Source organism: Equus asinus, chromosome 1 (assembly GCF_041296235.1).
Source record: "Equus asinus isolate D_3611 breed Donkey chromosome 1, EquAss-T2T_v2, whole genome shotgun sequence".
Classification (NCBI taxonomy): domain Eukaryota; kingdom Metazoa; phylum Chordata; class Mammalia; order Perissodactyla; family Equidae; genus Equus; species Equus asinus.
In genome coordinates this window covers 107589485-107611854 of record NC_091790.1, presented here as the reverse complement: position 1 = coordinate 107611854, position 22370 = coordinate 107589485, and the positions used below count along the sequence as shown (strand labels likewise).

Sequence of the window (22370 nt, the reverse complement as noted above, 5' to 3'; positions counted from 1 at the left end):
CTCATATTCCCCTAAACCAAGGTTTCTCAACAGCAGCACCACTGACATTTTGGGCCAGATAATTCCTTGTTGTAGGGGGCTATCCAATGCCTTACAGGATATTTAGCAGCAACTGTCCTCTTCTCAGTGGATGCAAGTGGGAGTCCCCAAGTCGTGACCAGCAAAAATGTCTGCAGACACTGACAAATGTTCTCTGGGGGCAAAAGTGCCTCCAGTGGAGAATCACTGATCTAAACCCACCTGCACCCTACCCACCTCCAGGTCTCCCCAAGTATCTGCACTCCGACTTCCTCCCTGTATGACTAACAGAACCCGTATCCTATAAAACCAAACACTTATGGTCACAAACCTCTTTTCAGCATGCCTCCTTCACTTGAAATAGATATTTGAATGCCTTTTAAGGTTCTTTCAGATCTCTACTCAAATGTTACTCCATCAGAAAGTCATAGTCACGATAACTCTTTAAAACAGCACTGTTCCTCTCCATCCCTTTACTTTGCTTTACTTTTCTTCATAGCACCCATTCCTACTCATTAACATATTTTTGTTTTCCTATTTGTTGTCTCTTCCTCCTCTAGAATGCAGCCACCACAAAGGCTTGGATTTTGTCTGTTTTGTTTAGAGTTACCCCAAGATCTAAATCAGTGTTTAGAACATAGTAGGCATTCAGTCAAAACTTGTTAGTGGATTCAAGGAACGAACCATCCCTCCCAACTCCCCTGAACTTAATGGCAGAGAGGACTGGTTTCTTTCTGCTTCTCAGTGAAATTCCTTACTCATTAACTGCCATTTTACCTGCTTCTCATCACTTGGAACCAATGCTATGAACCAGAATGATTCTCTCGAATTCACTGCCACTTTATCTATCACATGAATGACATTCACCTTCTTCGATTATTTCACTTCCCTCAGAAACATCCAAAAGATCTTCTAAGACTCTTCTCTCCTCAACCAATTCTATCTTCTTCTGTCAACCGAGCACTTCTACATGGCTGTGTGAAACCTTACACTCAATACGTCCAAAACAGAAGTGTCTTTCTCAATACCAGTCACCTCCTCCCCCGTCCCTGCAATTCTGTCCCAGTCATCCACACAGTTTACGCTTAAGAGTGATCTTGACCTATTTCTACCATATCCAGTCCTCCTCCTTTTTTCAAAATTTTCTTGCATATATTTCCTTCCTCCTGCTTCCCACTGCCACCAGCTGGTTAGTATTTTATTGTCCTCTGCCAGATTATTAAATAGCCACCTTCTCTCATCACTCACTCCTTCCTTCAAACTGGTGTCAAAATTTAAAAGACCTGGCTGACACACAGGACTGCAGAATTTAACAAAAAGACAGAGGTGGTACTTGAACATACAGAAGAGCGATTGGCAAGGCAGGTATTCCAGAGAGTGAAATCAGAGAGGTAAATTAAAGCTAAGAACAAGAGGCAGAGCATGTACTATGAATCTAAGAGGTAAGAGCAGAGATGGCAGGCAACCCGAACCCAAGCTAGAAAGTATGGGGAGAATGGTTCATAAACCAAGCTGAAGAATCTACCCAACAAGTAGTAAGGAAGTAGACAAACTACGACAGGATAAGAAGCATGGATGGATTGCCAGTAGCAAGAATGGAGCTTGACGGTGAGCTAAGAATGCACTAAATATTTCCTGCGTGGCACCAGAATTGGCACCTGCAAGAGAAGATATAGGGACTCAGCAAGTTATTGATATGGACTCCTTTTACAACTGTCACTTTATTAAGTGACTAGTTGACTGATACATATGGGTAAGAAAAATATAATTTAAAAAAGCTAACATAAAACATTGCCAAGATTTTCAGATCATGATAAACTGTCCTCAACTACAAAAAATATCTGAAAAGACCAAACTAAAATATAAATATTAGGACAAATTGAAATAAGAGGAAATTCAAGTATATGTTAAGGAAGCATTTAGACTGATAAAGTAATAAATTAAGAAAAACTATTTTATGTTTTATTTAAAAAATCTGATTTTAGGCCCAGCCCCAGTGGTCCAGTGGTTAAGTTTGGCGCGCTCCACTTCAGCAGCCCAGGTTCGTTTCCCTATAACATCATCTGTCAGCGGCCATGCTGAGGTGGCGGCTCACATACAAAAAGAAGAAGATTGGCAACGGATGTGAGCTCAGGGTGAATCTTCCTCAGAAAAAAATAACTAAAAAAATTTGATTTTATAATGATATAATTCCACGAAATCAGTTTAAAAAATTCCTAAGGCTGAACTGGATCCATAGTCTTAAAAAATCATTTTTTTGCCTTACCTTGTTCCTCCACCATCAATTGCGAGAATTCGGATTCCTCTTCCTTTCACTGGATCTACATAGCCGATTAAAGCCAAAATTTCTCTGACTGCAGCCTGAAGAGTTTCATCCTTAATTTGTCGCAATCGTAACAAACACGGAATAATTTTTTCCTAAAGTGAGAGAAAAGATATTTTGTTGCTTCTGTCAAATCAAGATTGAAAACATATGATTATTTTTAACACATGTAGATCATCACGCATAATCAAAGTTGAAGTGTTTACTACTTTCTCAACAATCTTAAATAATAGATTAGTTTTTGACATCTTGGTCAATATTTAGAATATATATTTGTCCTAATATCCAGGTCAAAAATTAACCTCTATCCAAGTATTTTCTTTGAAAGGTACAATGCTTAACAATTAGAGAAAATATAATTTGCTTTGCACAAATTTACAAAGTATTAATTGATATAACAAAAGGTTAACATTATAAATTTTATATAAAATTTTGTCCAAATCCTAAAGAAAATGAAACTGCTTCACAGTAATTACTGGAAATTAAACTTGTTATTAAAAGAAAAAGAATAAACCATCTGTGTACACTGCAGATGGGGTACAAGGATAGCTCACAGCAAAATACGGACAAATGTTAATTAATAAGTAAAACTAAGGTAGAAGGCAAAAGCTGACCATTACAACTGAAGAACTAGTTTAGACAAACCTAGGACTTCAAGATACTAAGCATTCAACTTCACACTGTTAATCAGAGGCAAGAACTTAAACCCTAGGGTTCTATGTCGAGTTTACTGAAGATTCTCCAGGTTCTGTGCACAGAAGCATCTTATCTGGTCAGTACCCCAGGTTTAAGGGAATAGTTGAGTGGCAGCTATACTTGTGCTGTGTAACCTTCAGTAAATCAAATAAGTTCCCAATGTATCATTCATTTTGTTTCTTTTTTATGATAAGTCAAATCTCAAATACTATTGTTCTAAATTCTTTTTCCTTTTTTTGTTCCCTGGCTAGTGTTAAGCTCCAAGCCCACTAGAGGAACCTGGACAAAGGTGGAGACGGAAACATAAATTTTCATTTCTGGTTAGGATAGAATAGTCTCTTTCCAAGAACAATTGGAAAAGTTTGAAAAAATACAGAAGAAATGCCATCTGTTTAAAAGCATCAGAGCAGAGCCGGCTCCGTGGCCAAGTGGTTAAGTTCGTGCACTCTGCTGCAGCGGCCCAGGGTTTTGCTGGTTCAGATCCTGGGGGCAGACATGGCACCGCTCGTCAGGCCACGTTGAGGTGGTGTCCCACATGCCACAACTAGAAGGACCTGCAACTAAGATATTCAACTATGTTTACCAGGGAGGATTTGGGGAGATAAAGCAGGAAAAAAAAAAAAAAGATTGGCAACAGTTGTTAGCTCAGGTGCCAATCTTTAAAAAATAAAATAAAATAAAATAAATAAAAGCATTAGAGCTGCTGACACACTCAGGATATGAGGGGGCTAAGAATCTGGAGAGGGTGGGGCTGGCCCGGTGGTGCAGCAGTTAAGTGTGCATGTCTCGCTTCTCCGTGGCCTGGGGTTAGCCGGTTCAGATCCCAGGTACAGACATGGCACCAGTTGGCAAGCCAGGCTGTGGGAGGCATCCCACATATAAAGTAGAGGAAGGTGGGCACGGATGTTAGCTCAGGGCCAGTCCTCCTCAGTAAAGAGAGGAGGTTTGGCAGCAGTTAGTTCAGGGCTAATCTTCCTCAAAAAAAAAAAAAAAAGAATCTGGAGAGGAGATAATTGCTAGGAAGTGGGCTCATAAACTATAGCTTTTCCTCCCTTGAGGCACTGGCTGATTTGGGGGAGAAACAAAGAATTGAGAAAAGCATCATTCCATTTATATAACACGCAAAAAGGGGCACAACTAATCTACACTGCCAGAAATCAGGGGAACTCGTCAATTCTTTTGGAGACAGTGACTAGCAGGGGGCATAAAGGTGCTTTTGGAGTGCTAGTAACATTCTATTTCTCATACTGGGTGCTGGTTATACAGATGTGTTCAACTTCTGAAAATTCATGGAGCTGTATACTTATGATATGTATGCTTTTCTGTATATGATATCTTTATAAAAAGTTAAAAGACACATGAATCAGCTCAGAGGGGCCCCTACAAGTCAAAGTTGAGACAAATTTCACCATTTAGAAAAAAGAGAGGTGAAAAAAAGATTACAGAAATGCAATTTATGAAAAACTATGAGTTCATAATGATAGTAAAAAAAAAAAAAGGATGCCAAAAATTCATGTCACCATTGAGGTAGCTTTTAAAGCAACACTTTACTTTGAAAACCGATGGCTATGTAGAAAGAAATTAAGCATTTCTCTTGCTTTTCCTGTCAAATTGGTCTTTGAGAGTAACCGAATAGCTTTAGTTGGTGAAGGAAAGCTCTACGCTTACAGAAGAACATCAATGAGAAATTTATCATTCCAGAACCTTAATGAAAAGATTAGCTCTGGAAACAGGCTGACAGTTGATGGGATAATGGTTCTAGACTAACTGTCCAACAACAAGATCAGACTGTCATTTCCCTAATCTAGTGGTCAACCTTAGCATTACTAATGGTTGATTCAGCCAATTATATATCTTCTGATACGATGCAATATGAGGCACATGACATCATCTACAATGCTCTAAAAAGAAAATGTTTAACACAAACAGGTCTTTACATTTAAATTCCAGTGTTCAGGAAATAAAAAAGGAAAGAGGAATACATCAAATAACACCAATGAGGAGGAAGCCAGATAAATCCAGAAAGCAAGCCACTCTACAAGATAGCCAGTCTGGTCTCTTCAATTAGTCAGCTTTGAAGATGTGGGTAAGAAAGGACTAGGCCACACTATAAATGACTTAGAGAAAATAACCAGGTGAAATGTACGGTCTAGACTGGACCCTCAGTTGGATCCAATCAGTTATATAGAGAACATTTTCAAAATGGGTATAGGATGAGATAAAAATTTACAAAAAACAGGTTACAAAACAGTACATACAGAATGACTTTATTTTGGGGGAGATATATATATATATATATCTATATATATGATATATAGATATATATATATCAGACAATTTCTGGAGGAATACCCTGGAAGACATTACTAATGTTCACCAATATCCAGTTTGCTTCCCCTTCTAAGCACACAAAGTATTTCTCAGGCCAACGTAACTGGGCAGGACAAGTAAGTCGTGAGGAGAAGAAACCTGTGACACTTTCTGTTGAAACATTCTCTCACCCTGCTACAGCAATTATGGAGAGGGCCTCACACTGAGATTTAGGGAACAAGATCAAAGCAGCCACCACAAGAAGGTTCACTGTCCTGGAAAGTCACCCAAACCCACAGGCGACTTTGCATGAGTGACAAACTTCTCTGTTAAGCCACTGAGATTTTGGTATTGTTTGTTATGAAAGCTTAACTGAGCTTAATCTGACTAACACAAATAGACACTAATACATTACAATGGCAATCTCAAGCTAGTAGAAATATGTCATTTTTATTTTCGCTTTTCTTTTTTTCTAATTTTCTACAATGTCCACATGCTGCTCTTTTTTTTTAAATAATAAAAAGTTACTTGTTTATTTAAAAAAATAGTGAAAGGAGACTACCTTCACAACCAACAATGAAAACAATCATCAAAGGCAATTTCCTAGATGCAGCTGCCACAAATCAGCACACAAAATACACATAAACGAAAGAGACCAGCTTCTTTTAGGGCACTAGATATCAAAGACAACTCCCTAGGCGTGGCCACCATAAAAATGGTACTCACAGAAAAAAGTAAAACTCATGTAGATGTTTTATAACAAACAACTGTTAACATTTTTAAAAAGCTCAATTCTTGCCAATAATGAAAAATTTAGTTGGGAAAGTTCACATAAGAGCATACATGCTAACATATCATAAGCAATTATCAAGTTCATTGTTTTTGAGAGGCTTATTATTTAGTGGAAGGCTGAGAACTTTCTTCAGGCTATCTAGATTTTCCTTCATAACTGATCTAAATATACATTCCTATATCACAATTCTCCTTGGTATTGCAGAGTCCTTAGGTTTGTGGGATCAGTTATGCAAAATAAGAAAGTCCTCAATGTTTGTATTAGCAAGACTATTCATAATAGACTAAAACTGAAAACTACCCAGAAATCCATCAATAGTACAATCAATAAACAGTGATAAATTCATACCATGGAACACAAAAGCACTAAGAAAGAATGATCTACAACTACCCACAACAATGTGAATGATTCCTCCTCATTGAGTATTGAGTGGAAGAAGCCAATCATCATAATTTATATAATATACAAAAACAGGTAAAACTAGCCTGTGTTTCCTTTTTTGGGAGACTCAGACTCAAAGACAGCACAAGGGAAGCTTCTGAAGTGCTGGGAAATTCTGTTCTTGATCTGGGTGCTGGTTACATGCATGTGTTCAATTTGTGAAAATTCATTGAACTTTATACCTAAAACTGCATATGTATTATAATTCAATAAAACATTTTTAAAACGTTCGTTAAAGTATGCAATTCTATTTTAGGTCTCTGCTTTCAGTATATCATTGAAATGTTAAATGGACTTAAAAGCATATCTATATTTGGAAAATTTATCTTTTAGGTAAGAAATCACACATATATGAAATATAATCCAAAATTTTATGAACATGAAATTATAAAGTTTAACTATTATAATGAATGAATTACACAACATAAAACTACAGAAGGGTACATTATCTAAAGACAGGTAATTTTTCAGCAAGATGGTTGTCAAAAGTGGAATAAACGTGAACTAAGTTAATGTACAATTTTCTGAATGGCAAGTTTAAAATAAGCACTAAAAGCTCTCTAATCAAATGCTAACATCATCTATATTCATTATATGATATTTTCAAATTATTCATTAAATATTACAAATACTTGTAGTACAGATGTAAAGAGACACAACCACATCGATCATATTTTATGGTATTTCTGTCAAAGTAGTCTCTTTAAATGGCTCTAAAATATCTTCCCTATTTTAAATATGAAAAAACAGAGGCAAAACAAACCTAATTGTTTTATTAACATGATCACCAATTCAATTATCGATAAGGTCATTAAAATTTTTCCTTTCAAATACAAAAGATCATGAAATAAAAATTAGCAATAGTTTGCTTATGAATTACATGTCCTGTCTTCAAAGAGTAATACCATAGTATAAATATCTACATTGAATTTAAGAAAAACTTGGCAGCTACAAGGCAATTCAACTGATATACTGAGATTTAGCTTCTATTTTAAAATGTTTAATCTCAAAGCATAGATACTAGTACTAATAGAATAATTTATATCATAGAATAAAAGGGAGCATTTAACATAATGTATATCATAGAATAAATGGGGCAATTACTGACTATATAACAGATTACATGTATGATAAAAATATTTACATAAAAAAATGAAAGGCATTGTCTTCTCCATTTTAGAAGGTTCATTATTATTTTTATTCCAAGACAAAACCAGATTAAATAAATCAGAATTACCTTGACAGCTACTCCTTTTCCTTCTGGAAATTCTAGAAGATGAAAGGTCAGTTCTTCAACCCTATTAATGCAGAGCTTTGGGTCAGTTGTTCTTCTCAATGCCTGAACTAATGCCCGGGTTCTGTTATCAATACTCACTCTTGCAATAATCTACAACGGCATATAAAAATGTATGTATTAGAATATGAAATTGCTCTAGTAATACTAACAAATGATTAAAGCTTCTTAGGTCCCATTAGGAAATGAAACTTATAAATCTGACGAAAATTAAACCTTAAAACCACACTGAATAACTTGCCTTTTCCCGCTGAAGAGACAAACGCTTTTTCTCCTCTGCATTTTTGTCTTTGCTGACAGCCTGCTCAGCTTTCCCAGCCTCTTCCTGTTCTTCTGACTGACTCTTGGAATTGTACTTTAACTTGGGGACGAGTCCACCAATATAACCACCTACTAAAGCTTGTACACCTCCAGTGGGACGAGAAAGAAAGTTAGCAATACTCTGTTTAGCAGAAACTGGAAGAACCTCAGGTGTCCCACTGGGACTTGAGGGCTTGTCCACAGTATGTAAAGAAGATTCTGAGTCTTGCTTCTCATCAGTCAGGACACCAGAATCTGGAGAACTGGATTTCTCGTCTTCAAGTTCTGAGTTGTCCCGGAAATGTTTATTTTCCTTTTTTTGAGACATTTTCTCCTCACGTTTGAAGTATGAATTAATATGATTTGATAAGAAGTAGAATGACTCTCCAAATTTTGTGGTTATACTAGTTGAGTAATGAAAAAGGCTTTGTTTATCTATATCTTTATCTGTATCTATAATGTGACTTTTCTTTTCTGGAAACGAACTCTTTTCTTCTGATTTGTCACTGTATCTTTTCAAAGATTTAATGGCTTGTCGAACATTTTTCTGTTTTAACCAGACACTATCTGATACTTTTCTTAATATTCGAGAACTTGGCTTAAATTGAGCTAAACATGAGATCATTTCATTCTGCTTACCAAAAAGAGCCTTTGAAACAGAGTTCAAAGTACTTTTAATACGGGACATACGAATGCTCACTTTTGTAAGTCCCCTGGGAGCAGAGGTGCTAAGTTTCAAAATTCCAACATGTACACCATGGTCGCTAGGAGAGTAACAGTGCTTACTGCAAGAGTGTGCTTCACTTTTGGTCCATTTACATCTTACTTTGCTTGTGTGAAAGGCTCTTTGCAGACTGATGTGGCTTATGCTCCAGTAATGTTCAGGTGAGCACAAGAAATGCAGTTGCTTGCTCCTTTGCTTCCCACAAAGACTTCTTGCATTACTAAGGAGGTAAATATATATATCTACAGTCAAATTAATAGACATAACTTAAAACGCATTTATTTTCTATATGTTATGACTCTCACGTCAGTCCTCAATGCTTCATTTAAGAAATGCCATAATTCATGGTCTTACCTGAAACGGGAGGAAAAAAAAATTAGAATTCAAGGTAAAATTGAAATTGGGCATACGACAAAATACATTACTACTTGAACTAAACTGAGCAACCTGTCTCAAAAGAAGATAGAATAATACGTTTCCATTATGGCTGATATAGATTTGAAGTTTTAAGTTAATAGAAAATAATTCACCTTGCAGTACAGAACTCAGTGAAAAGAAAGTGAGTAGCAGGATGTCTCATGAGAAGTAATTTAGGGAAGCTACCCAACAGATGAGTTTTCCTACAACACATAACCGAACATCCATTTTAGATACTATGCTGTTTTTCTTCCTCATTGTTAAAGCCTTGACTAGTTTATATAACACCAGACTTGAAGTTCTTTGAAGACAAGAGTCAGGTCTTATACTTCATTCACTGCAAACCATTTATAGAATATTTAATCTACATTAAACATGGTGCTAGACGCGGAAACCACAAAGACAAACGGATACTGAGGAACTTTCAGTCCTAGAGCTGGAGAGAGCCACGTAAAGATTTCACTATCTTCTAGTAATACGTATTTATTAAATCAAGGAAGTCAATTGGTAAAAATGTAAATGATTGATAATATCTAGTATTGATAATGGGCTGGGGAAATGGGACACAGATGGTTAATTGACAGTATCTAATGAAATTTTAAATGCTATCTATCAAAATTTTAAAGGTACATATTCTTTGATCAGCAATTCCACCATTAAGAATTTATCCTACAGAAATACTTGCAAAAGAGTGCTAGGGTATATACACACATTCCCTGCCTCACCGCTTGAAATAACAAAACACTGAAAAACAATGCTAAATGCCTTCTAGCAAAGGATGGTTAAATAAATTATGGTTCATACACACAATGGAAGAAGTTACCACATAATATTATGTAGCAATTAAAATAGCAGAACTGGGTGATCTGCATATATTGCCATATCCTTCATACACAGCACAGAGAAAAAGGCAAGCTGCAATGCTATACGCACTATACACCCATGAAGAGACAGAGATGTTGAAATGCAGATATCATATGATAAAAGAAAACAAAAACTATATGTGCAGTTTAAATCTTTGGCTACACACACGCATATACAGAAAAAGAGACAAAGGGATTCTGAAAGGATAAGAACCAGTTTATTTTTTACTGTGAACTGAGGAGTGGGATCAAGGAGAATGAGGAGAAGAGCTTTTACTTTTATTTTTGTCTTGTGAATTACTTACAATGAGCAGGTATTACTTTTGTAATTAGAGAAAGCAAACAATTTAAAGCACTTTAACAGATGGTGCCATGTTAATGGAAGACACAAAGTGAGAGCAGACATCCGGGTAAGTCCAAAAAAAGATGCTAAAAACTGGGCAAAGTTAAAAAGGAAATCATCACAGGGAAAAGATGAGAGGGGAAGGCGAGAAATCTAAATCATGGAAAAAAATAGACACAAGTAAACACAAAAAGAGCAAAAATTGCAAGTAGTCTAGTTTTCCTCCAGGACCTGGAAAGAATAATAAGGGAAAGGTAGAAAATAATATTGTAAAGATAGTTTGGGCCAGATTATGAAGGGTCTTGTAAATCTTGTCAAGGAAATTAAAACTCAAACTCATCAATAAAATATTTTAAGCAAAGGAATGACATTAGAAAGATGATTCCAGCAGATCACTGACAGGATGGAGCAATGGGACAAGCCTGAGAAAGACAGAAACCTAGAACCTATTGTGGCTGTCCAGAAGAGGAGAGTCTGAACCAAAATCTCTCTAAACTGCATGTGCACCTATTATTTTCAAATATCGGATTGTACAGAGGAGAGGAGAGAAAAGAAACAAACATATCTGTCTTCCTGGCTCTTCTGAACTCCTCAGGACTTGCAGTCAACTTAGCAGGCTGAATTAACATAAAAGCACCACAATCCCCAACACAGAAATACTTGATGAAATACAATTAAAGTACTTGTGGATAAAGAGCCATGCTCAAAACCAATAACGGACTCCTACAACTCAACAAAAAATCAAATAACACATTAAAAAATGGGCAAAGGACTTGACTAGACATTTCTCCAAAGATGATACACAAATGGCAAAAAAGCGTATGAAAAAGATGCTCAACATCACTGATCTTTAGAAAAATGCAAATCAAAACCAAATGAGGTATCACCTCACACTCATCAGGATGGCTATTATCAAAAAAATAGAAAATAAGTGTTGACAGAGATGTGGAGAAGTTGGAACCCTTCAGCACTGTTGGTGGGACTGTAAAATGGTGTAGGCAAAGAGTACGGTGGTTCCTCAAAATATTAAAAATAGAACTACCATATGATCCAGCAATCCTCCTTCTGGGTATACATCCAAAGGAATTGAAGAGTTATTTCCACACTTGTGTTCACAGCAGCACTATTCACAAGAGCAGAGGTGGAAACAACCCAAATGTCCAAGACAGATGAACAAACAACATGTGGTATATACACACAATGGAGTATTATGCAGCCTTAAAAAGGAGGGAAATCCTGTCACATGCTACAACATGGATGAACCTTAAGGACCTTAAGTGACATAAGCCAGGCAGCATAGTCAATGCATAGATATAGAAAGTAGAATGGTGGTTACAAGAGGCTGGGGGAATGGGGCAAAGGAAAATTGTTGTTTAATGGGTACAGAGTTTCAGTTCCGCAAAATGAAGAAGTACTGGAGATCTGTTTCACAACAATGTAAAGGTACTTAATGCTACTAAACTATACAATTAAAAAAGGTTAAGACGGTAAATTTTATGTTTTCTACCACAACAACAACAACAAAAAAACCAACACAACAGTGGGAAATGCACAGTTGAAGAGGAGTCACAGGCCTGGATCTGCAGTCACATTGCCTTGCTGGTGCAGACACCAAGCAAACGGAAACTAGTTAGCGTGGTAAAGCCCAGCGGGCCTCGGCAGAGTCAACTCTACTGCCATGTAAGGACTCTTCCAAAGCTTAGGGCAAGTGGGACTCCCGCTCTAAGCAACCACCACTGAAGATTAACTCACAAAGGTTACAAAACCAGCAAGGCAATGAATCCTCACCTCCAGTGCCAGCAAATATAGCCAACAGGAAAATGTGTAACCAAGGTTTAGAAATAATAGGAAAAAATTAAGTAGGTTTAAAATGTTCAATGTTATAACAGAGGGAACAAAAATAAAGAGGCAAAAATAAAAACTTCCCAGTGAACAGGAAGAGCAAAATTTTAGAAATGATAACTCCAGCTACATGCTAGTTAGTAGACACACCTATAATATAATGACAAAGAATGGCTGAAAATAAAGGAGTGGGCAAAATGATATGCCAGGCCCACACCAAACAAAAGAAAACAAAGGCACTTTAAGGCAAATTTAAGGCAAAAGCACTAGATAAGGATTAAAAAAGGACAGTATATAATAGTAAAAGGAATAATTTATTTACTTAGTAAACTTCAGGAAGTCTTCTAGGCCTTGGAGAACAAGACACTCTATTAGCAAATAAACAAATAACTAATATAATGTATACTATGAGTCAAAAAGCGTCATGAAGAAAAACAAAGTGGAGGTTAGGGAGGAAGGGCACAAGAGTGCTATTTTAGTCGAAGCGGTCAGGAGAAGAACTGAGTTGACATTTTACTGGAGACCTGAATGAAGTGAGGAAGCAAAGTATTAAAAGTATCTGGGGAAAAAGCCTTCAAGGCGGAGGAAAAAGCAACCAAGACTTTGGAGGCAGGAATGAGCTTTATCTATTCAGGAACATCAAGAAGAACAAGGTGGGTGAAGGCAAGTAAGAAATGGGAACAACGGTAGAGACGGGCCCAAGAGTCAAGCAGAAGCCAGAGCTACATAGGCCTACACTGCGGTAAGGAGTCTGCACTGTTTCTTTCCAACAAGATATAACCCTCAAGACCAATTATGAATACATCTATCAACTTGGCATTGAAATACAGAATATAAAGCCAAAAAAAGGGGAAAAAATTACAAGACTAGACAATTCCGTGATCCTAATATTTTAATACACCTCTCTAGAAACTAATATTGTCAAACAAGAATTACTAAATATAGAGAGCTGCCAACAAAATCAACAAGCTTAATTTAACTGCTCCCAAATCATAACACTAGTAAATGTAGAGTTTTGAGAGTAAACTCAGGTGGAACAAAAGTTAGATTGGAGAAAGATGAAGAGAAGAATGTAAACTGGGAGGTGCCATCATCTGCTGAGAAAGAGCAGAGAAGACTAGATGACCTGTTTATAGGGTAGTATAAACACAGTGGAGGCATAGACAGAACAGCGAGGCTTAGACCAACCACTAGGGAATGGAATTAAATTTTAACTAGAGGAAATAACGGAATTGCTAGGCAGAGGTTCAGCTGAGGATGGAAAGAACGAACGTACAGAGGACTTCACTCACTCACTCAATAATGCAAGCATAAGGTGACAAAAGTTTGAATTAAGGTAACTACTATAATGGAGAAGAGGGTTACTTTGAGCCATACTTTGAAAATGGGGAAACAACAAAACGCAGGATTTGGTGACAGGGAAGAATGGGGTCAGGAGAGGGAGGTGTCAAGATAACTTAAGCGTTCCTAATCAGAGACACAGGGAGAATGCCGTTTGAGAATATGAGGTAACCGGAAAGGGGGCCAATCTAATATGAAAGAAAAATCTCTTGGATTCACAGGATGAAGCAACAGTCAAATGAAGATATATTATAGGAATATAGGCTGTGGATATCTGTTTGGAGTTGTCAGTACAGTCACAGCTGCAACCATAAGACTGGATTTACCCAAGAAAGGTTTCCAGTAATAATTCTTGAGCATTTTGTGATCACAGAACCTGATAAAAGCTCCTCTTCCTTAAAAAAATGCTTATTTGCATATATACACTTTCTTTTCCAGGACATTTCCCATTCATGGGCCTATTAAAATAGTCCTTGGGTTTCAAATTTTAAAACTCTGGTTTAGAGAGATGAACAAGAGTAGAGCCTTGACTGCCATCCAGAGTTAGGAAGAGAAAGTCTTCCAAGGAAACAGAAAAGCTCAGGAGAAAAGCGACCCTGAAAAGATCAGGGCAATGGAAACCAATACAAGAGCGAGTTCTAAAAAGTAGTGGATAATGAACAAAGTAAATATAAGACCCTAGAGTGAAAGATTAGGATTAAGACGCGACGGGACAGGAAGGTGTCTCGGGCTAAGAGTTCTAACTCTGACCTTTACACACACATATCTTCCACAAGTGAGGCAACAGGTACTCTTCAGCACAATTTCTCTGCCATCACTGAGCCAAAAAACAACTCGAAGGACAAGCTGCACTTTATCCACTTCGCATGTGAAGTAAATGTATAAACTAGTGAAACTGATCCTTTCGTTCAACATCACTCGTTAAAAGGACATTGTTTTCAAGACTTTAATTCAGATCTGATATAGAAATAGAAAAAACGAGATCAACATTCAAAAAGTTTGATTAACAAAAATCATGAAATAAGAACATGTCCTGACATTGAAAGCACAACTAATTTGCACAAGCAACTAAACAAAATAACTACAATGGGTTTGAAACAACTGCCTTATAAGAGGCATAAACTCAGTTCACAGTTTAATATACTTTTTAAAAATTGTCGGATTTTTAAATTCTTAATATTTCACTGTTTTAACAACAGCATTTTCTCGATACAGTGACACACAATCTTGTCATTCTTGAAATCTCAACAACTAGGATTGTAGAACCAGGATGCAATTGTTACTGGAAGCAAAAACACTATTTTAAACAGGATTCTATGATAGTCCCTTATGCCACGTCTCTTCTAGGGTTTTCCTAAGAGTCACCACTTTCCTTTAAAGCTGTCATTGTCTTAGGCGCAGAACCAGGTTCCTCCCAGCATGATGATAAAATGACAACGACGGGAAGCACTGCAATACAGTGATTCATAAAACCTCATCTTTTCCAAAGCACACACCTGAATCCGCTCAGGCAACAGCAGCCAGAGAAAGAGTTAAAGGTGGGTGGGGTTAAAAAGAAATCGCTGATGAATGAAAACACTGAGCCGCAGAATCATCCGGGGCACACTGACAGTCGAGAATGATGGAGCCTAGGGTAACTGCTGGGACAGTCCCCAGAGAACTGCTGGAGAACGCACAGCCCAGGGAAGCCAGACTCAGGATAACGCGGCTGGGAGTCGCGGGGGAGGGACAGCCAGCGCGGGGCGGGACCAGAGAAACCAAAACAGTGTGCGCGCCCGGGCCGGCGAAACCCACCCGGAGGCCCGGACCCGCCGGCTCCTCCCGGGGCCCGGGCGCCTTCTGGAGCCTTGGTCAGGGACGTCCTCGAGGCCGGGCGTCTCCCCGCCCTCGTCCTCTGGAAGTGTCCTCTGAGGGGAGGTAAGAAGACCCGGAGGGCCGGACAAGCGCTCAGGGCGACCAGGCTGCCCCCTTCCCTGGCCTATCGTCCCGCCTCTGTCCCCCAGCGGCCACTTACCGGGATGCAGGCCGCAACGACTTGGGCGGCGCTGGCGAGGCGCCTCTCCCGGGCGCCGACGTCCACTGGGGCCGGTCAGCATCAGCTGAGCTTCCAACACAAACAGGACCAGCCGGCGGGGCGCCCTCCCGCCCCAGCTCCGTCCCGCCCCAGCGGAAGTGACGCACGCGGCGCGTCTACCCGCCGCCCCAGAGGCTCTCCGCTCGCTCAAGCCTCGGCCTCCCGCTCAGTCGCAGCTCCGCTCCCTCCCCCAGGCATGCGCAATAGAGCAAGACTGAGCGCGAGGCGGGGCGTGCGTGCGTGCGTGCACACGCCTGCGTGAGCCCGGGCAGGAAGCGGGTTGGTGGCGGCTGGGAGGTCTTTGCTCCGTGGGCTTGGTCGCGCGCCTCCATCCCCTGTCACCTAAACTGATCCTCCCATCCACGTCCGTGAAGGTCCTGTCCGCGCTGGCGCCGGCCCTCGGAGCTGTGGGCTGCTGCCGGGGTGGAGCAGCGTGGGCCGGGGCCGTGCCCTCTCTGCTGTCACCTTTCTCGGGCATGGCCTCTGGACTAAATAGCGCTGAAAAGCGCTGTCACGTCTACTGTTGTTGCATACACTGCATGTTGCATGTTAGCCTGCGAAGTTGGCATATACTGCCCCACAAAGAGTCTCACACTTAACGCTTAGATTTTTCGAATTCTGACACCTTATGCATACCAGGTAACCGCAGATCTGGCCCACCGCCGGGTTTTGCACATCGATGAGCTAAGAATGGTTTGTGCTTTCCCAACGGTGACAAATATAAAGAGGATATTTTGAGACACATGACAATGACATGAAATTCAAATTTCAGCGTCTGGGAAAAAAATTTTTACTAGAACACAGCCATTCCCATTCTTTTATATGTCAAGCAGCTTTTATGCTACAACAGCAAATTTGAGTAGTTGCAACAGCTTCCTTCAATTAAGTCAAGGTTAGGAAACGTAGAAAAGAAGTCTTTACTAGACCTCAACCTCAAAAAATACCAAGACTGTCGGACTCTTTCTCTCTCTTGGCTCCCATCTCACTCACGGCTGTTATTGCTTTAGCCTCTTCTAAGACTTTTATAGACTTCTTGCAAAGTCTTTAAGGAAGGAATTATATGAGCTGCCAAACATAGTGGGTGTTAGACTGCTACCATTTCCTTTTTTTTAATTAAGGGGAGGAAGCCAGCTTGCTAGGGTCTTGGGGCAAAAATGGCTGTATTGTGTATGTGATAATGCATGATAAACCTCTGCGGTGCATTATTATTTAGCTATACGATAGATAAGAGATGGTGTGCACAAATTAAGAGGCATATGGGAGTAACTTTAGTTCTGGAGAAAAGTTTCTTCCCATTGTTAAAGAAAAAATTGTTCTTAACCCTTATTAAAATGATAAGGAAGACTTTATTGAGGATTATTGCGGTGGGTGTCAAGACTGTCGCAACAGGGGAGAGAGATTAGGGTCAACCGTGAATAGAACAAAGAGAGCTGAAGATGTATAGCCAATGAGCAGAGTGAGAGGGGTCAGTGGGTGGAAAATTGCTAAGAGGGGACATCAAGGGTAGGAGTGATTCTTGTTAAGGTGACTTAGGATTCTTGCTGAACACAGACCGGTGTGATCAGATATCAAGGGTGAGTGAGGAGGACTTTGATCAGATAATCCAGGGTGATCAGATATCAGGGGTGGGAGATTCTCTCTAAACTGACTTGGCCGGATTTTTGCTAAAACTGGACTTGACAGGCCAAAGACAGGGCCCAGACAGACAGCAATCCTACACAAGAAGAGGGCTCAGAGAAACCTAATTAAAGTTTGGCCAAGGAGAAAGTGTTTGTCACCATCCATTCCCCCCTTATTTTCCTTTATTCCCTGATTTAGTCAGACTTTATCAAATGTCTAGATTTACTGCTCATGTCAGAAATTTCAGGGCCAGCCCCATGGCCGAGTGGTTAAGTTCGCACGCTCTGCTTCAGGGGCCCAGGCTTTCACCAGTTTGGATCCTGGGTGCGGACATGGCACTGCTCGTCAGGCCATGCTGAGCTGGTGTCCCACGTAGCACAAGCAGAAGGACCTACAACTAGAATATACAACTATGTGCTGGAGGGCTTTGGGGAAAAGAAGAAGGAAAAGAAAAAAAAAGAAGATTGGCAGCAGTTGTTATCTCAGGTGCCGATCTTTAAAAAAAAAAAAAAAAAAAGAAATTTTCAGATAACTCTCAAGTCCTCTTTCTCCTTTTTTGCCCTTCCCTTCCCTCCCTTGTCTACCCCCGTACCTTTAACAGTTGTGAAGTCTGATGATTCTTACTGCAAAATCTCTTGAATCTTTCCACTGTTCTACAGTGTCACTTCCACTGTTGGTTTAGGTTTTCGTCCCTGCAACTCAGTCTTATCTAAACTGGTTTTCCAGCCTATGATTGCCCTCCGACTCAGAGCTTTTCTCTTCTGTGCAGCCAAGGTAATCTTTCTAAAGTGCAAGTCCAACCATGTATTTTCCCTGATTTAAAGTGTTTGCTGGCGCTTCATCTCCACATAGTAAAATGGATGCCCTGTTAGGTTCTGGCCCTGCCAACCTTCCAGCCTTAATTTCACCACTTGCTCCTTGCTCTGTACCCTCCAGTCACTCCTATAGTTCCCCAAATACCTGTGTCTTCTTATTATTCAGAGCCTTTGCTCATGCCTCCTTCAAAACAAGGAAAGCCTACAAAACTAAACATACTCTTACCATACGATCCAGCAATCATGCTTCTTGGTATTTACCCAAAGGAGTTGGAAACTTGTGTCCATAGAAAAACCTGCACACACGTTTATAGCAGCTTTATTCATAATTGCCAAAACTTGGAAGCAACCAAGATGTCCTTCAGCAGGTGAATGGATAAGCAAATTGTGTTACATCCAGACAATGGATTATTCAGCACTTAAAAGAAATGAGCTTCAAGCCGTGAAAAGAAGTGGAGGAAACTTAAATGCCTATTACTAAGTGAAAGAACCCAGTCTGAAAAGTCCACATACTGTATCGTTCCAACTATATGACATTCTGTAAAAGATAAAACTATGGAGACAGTAAAAAGGTCAGTGGTTGCTAGAAGTTGGGATGGGGAGTAGGGGCGGGATGTGTAGCCTGAGCACAGAGGATTTTTAAAGCATTGAAAATACTCTATTATACTATAATCATGGATACGTGTCATTATACATCTGTCTAAACCCATAGGATATACAACACCTAGAGTGAACCCTAAGGTAAACTGTGGACTTTGGATGATAGCGGTGTGTCAATCTACGTTCATTAATTGTAACAAATGTGTCACTCTGGCGGGGGATGTTGAAAATGGAGGAGGCTATGTACGTGTGGGGGCAGAGAGTATATGGGAAATCTCTGTACCTTCCTCTCAATTTTGCTGTGAACTAAAGACGTCTCTAAAAAATTGTCTTTAAAAAGAAAATTAAAAAAAAAAAAAGGAAAGCTTTATCTTACTACTTCATAGAGCAAATCATTCCTTCCATTTGTGCTTGCTTTTCCTAGTGCCTTGGCTGCACAGTACTGTAGTTTATTCATTGATATGTCTGTGGATTTCCTTTAGGCAGAGAGTGCAACGTAGACATACTTGTACCTTCTGGACATAGCACAAATACTCAGCAAATAGACTCTCTCAAATTCTATATTATTGAAGTGATTTTTAATTTTATTCAGATTACTAGTTAATAAGTTAATAAAGAAAAAGAAAATCCATTCATGATTCTTTTGATGTTAGAAAAGTTTTAAGAGAAAAGAGAACTTCAAACCAAATAAATTTAGTAGTGTGCAAAATAGATTATCTCGTGTTTTTAATAGCAGACTAAGAATATTTAATAACCTTTAGGAAAACATCGTACTTTGACTAGTGTTAAATACAGTAACTGTTCAACCCTATATTCTGCTGCTGCTAGAAAAAATAGACATCCACACTGCTCCTGTGTCACTTACTTGCTGTTCTCATTCCATTTAGAAGGTTTAAGATTATCTATTTTAGATCTGTCCCTTCTCTAAATCCATAATCAGCCCTTCTTTCTGTTAACTATTAAGGTCTGGCTCATAATACCTCTTCAAAGAACTTCTGGTCTCTTTTATTGTTCAAACAAAACTTAGTGCTGTAGCCAAAATACATTTAGCCGTATAGCTGTAAGATATTTCTCCAATCACCCAAGTGAGGAATATGACGTAAAATGATTCTGGAAGAATAGTTGCTGTGGTAGGCAGAATAACGGCCCCCTAAAAAATATCCATGCCCTAATCCTTTGTGCCTGTGAATACGTTATGTTACATGGCAAAAGGGACTTTGCAGATATAATTAAGGGAAGAGATTTTAAGAAAGGGAAGATGTCTGGATTATACAGGTGGGCCCAATCTAATCACATGAGCCCTTAAAAGCAGAGAACTTTCTCAGGCTGGTGGCAGTAGAGATGTGGCAGACGGGAAGTAGGAGAGAGTCACACAGGTGGTAGCGGTGGCAGGGAGAAGCGGGGGACAATTTGACAGGGAATACAAGTGGCTTTAAAGAGCTAAGAGATGCTCCTGGCTGACAGCCAGCGAGGAAATGGAGACCTCAGCCCTACAGCTGCAAGGAACTGAATTATGCCAACAACCTAAATGACCTTTAAAAGCATTTTCTTCCCCGTGAGCCTCCAGGTAAAAGCCTAGGCCAGCTGACATCTTGATTTTGGCCTTGTGAGACCAGGAGCAGAGGAACCAGTCAACCCTACCTGGACTTCTGACCTCCAGAAGTGTGATGTAATAAATTTGAGTTGTTTTAAGTCACTAAATATGTGATATTTTGTTTCAGCAGCAGTAGAAAATTAATACAATTACCTTTATGTAATTTGAGGACATGAAGGCAAAGACTTTGTCTGTTCTGATCCTTAGCATCTAGGCCTGGCATTTTATAGACAGAGTAAATGTTTGATGAGTGCCTCTTGAATGAATTAGATTCATTGATTCAACAGTTATTCACTGAGTGCCTATCATGTGTCTAAATGCCCAGCTATTTAGTAAAAAAATGGAAAAGCCTTCATGGAACTCATGGTATAAATTTAGGTAATTATACTACTAAAGTGGAAAGAGCACTAAGAGAGATATGCACCGGATATACAAGAGCTCGGAGCAGGAATACCCGGCTCAGCATGTGGAGTTAGGAAAGGCTTACTTAGGGAGGGGACCTCTGAGCTGAGTCTTAAAAGATGAAGTTGTTAACAAGGCAGATGGCAGTAGTGGAGGTGGTAAAGGTGTGGAGAGAAGGGAGAGCGCTTGACAGAGAGACTAGACCTTGTGATCAAAGGCAATGAGACAAGAAACACAGTTGTTGAGTGCTTGCCATGACACATGAAAGGAGTTATGGTCTTTTCCATTTGCTGGTCCTGGAAATGTGATATAAGAGTTGGGTGAGAGCTGAGGCTGAGCTTGGACTTGATCTTCTAGATAATCAGAGTCATTGTCAGATTGTAAGGCAAGAGTAATATGCTCAGATTTGAGTCTTAAGTAGGTTCCTTTTGGCATCATGAGAAGGCAAGATTGGAAGGTGATGAGGAGCCCTGTTGTTATCTTCTGTTGTTTTCCTGCTTAATTATTAGTAAAATCATTCTTTCTTCACCCCAAAAATTACCTTCATGAGTTTGCCTGTCTATATCTACATTCCAGAACTCTCTCTGAGGCTTGAGTCAGTTATCCAGCTTCCTGCTGGGACATCCCCAGAGGAGCTAAACCAGTTGTATAAGGTAATTTTCTGGGTGAAGAAAGAATAGTTTTATTAATAGACAAGTTATATCCCAGATTTTAGCATAAGAGTAACACACAAAAAATTAAAATCTTAAGGACACACATAATTATATTTTCTTAAACTTGCTTTTGAATGTGAGTTACATTTTACTTTTTACCTGACACTTTTGTAGGTTATTCCTTGCCTTTATACTCATTTGTAGGAATCTTATCCAGTTAAAAATTCAGCAAAAATCTCAAAATGCCCTAATATTGAATTTTATTGTCAATTTCTTGGAGGCAAGTATCAATGTTTGTGTTGCTTCGCTTCAGAGTTAAGACAGGACTGGAGTCCTAGCCTTACCATTTACTGATTGTGATACCTTGGGCAAATAACTTCTGCAAGCCTCTCTTTTCTCATCAGTAGAAGTTCTCAGAATCCCAATTCAATCGCCTAAGGGCATTATGATTTATGACCAGAGGGTGAGATACTGTGCTTGGACAACATGGTCAGGCTACCTCAGACTCCTCAACAGTGCCCTAAGATTTTCGGTCTTTCAAGAAAACAGTAGCTTCCACAGAACCACAGAATTTGTCTTGGGAGAAATGTATTTCCCAGAAGAAGGAGAAGAATGCAGGGCAGAAAAACAAAAAGGCTGGACAACACAGCAAGCAGATGAACATCTTGAGAAGAGGAAAAGATTGTCTAAAAAGAATGGGAAATAGTTCTCTCCAGGATTTAGTTAATGCTTAGATATGTGAGTCACAGACGCTAGAGTAGGCAAAACAAGCCCATATGTAATTGAAATACTCAGAAACTATGATGCACCTTACAAATCCCCAAAAAGCAGGAAGTGAAACAGTTCAAGAGAACCACAGTGTGTGAGTCAAGAGGTCATCTGATGTCATCAAGGAAGCACAAATGGA

The 22370-nt window shown here is 39.3% G+C and overlaps 1 protein-coding gene across 4 annotated transcripts in view; it reads right to left on the bottom strand.

Annotated features, from left to right (window-relative positions):
• PNPLA8 (patatin like phospholipase domain containing 8) overlaps nucleotides 1-15981 on the bottom strand; it is a 42948-nt gene extending 26967 nt beyond the window's left edge. For 2 of the 4 annotated variants that reach the window (XM_014831904.3, XM_014831907.3), the window contains exons 1-4: nucleotides 15720-15981; nucleotides 8117-9253; nucleotides 7819-7968; nucleotides 2285-2436 (exon numbers count right to left, since the gene is read on the bottom strand). In XM_014831904.3, coding sequence (XP_014687390.1) covers nucleotides 2285-2436; nucleotides 7819-7968; nucleotides 8117-9163 — 1349 coding nt within the window. In that variant the 5' untranslated portion in view covers nucleotides 9164-9253; nucleotides 15720-15981. The remainder of the gene's footprint in view (nucleotides 1-2284; nucleotides 2437-7818; nucleotides 7969-8116; nucleotides 9254-15719) is intronic. The other 2 variants (XM_070504753.1, XM_044770354.2) reach the window with 2 other exon arrangements.
• Nucleotides 15982-22370: the final 6389 nt, after the last annotated feature.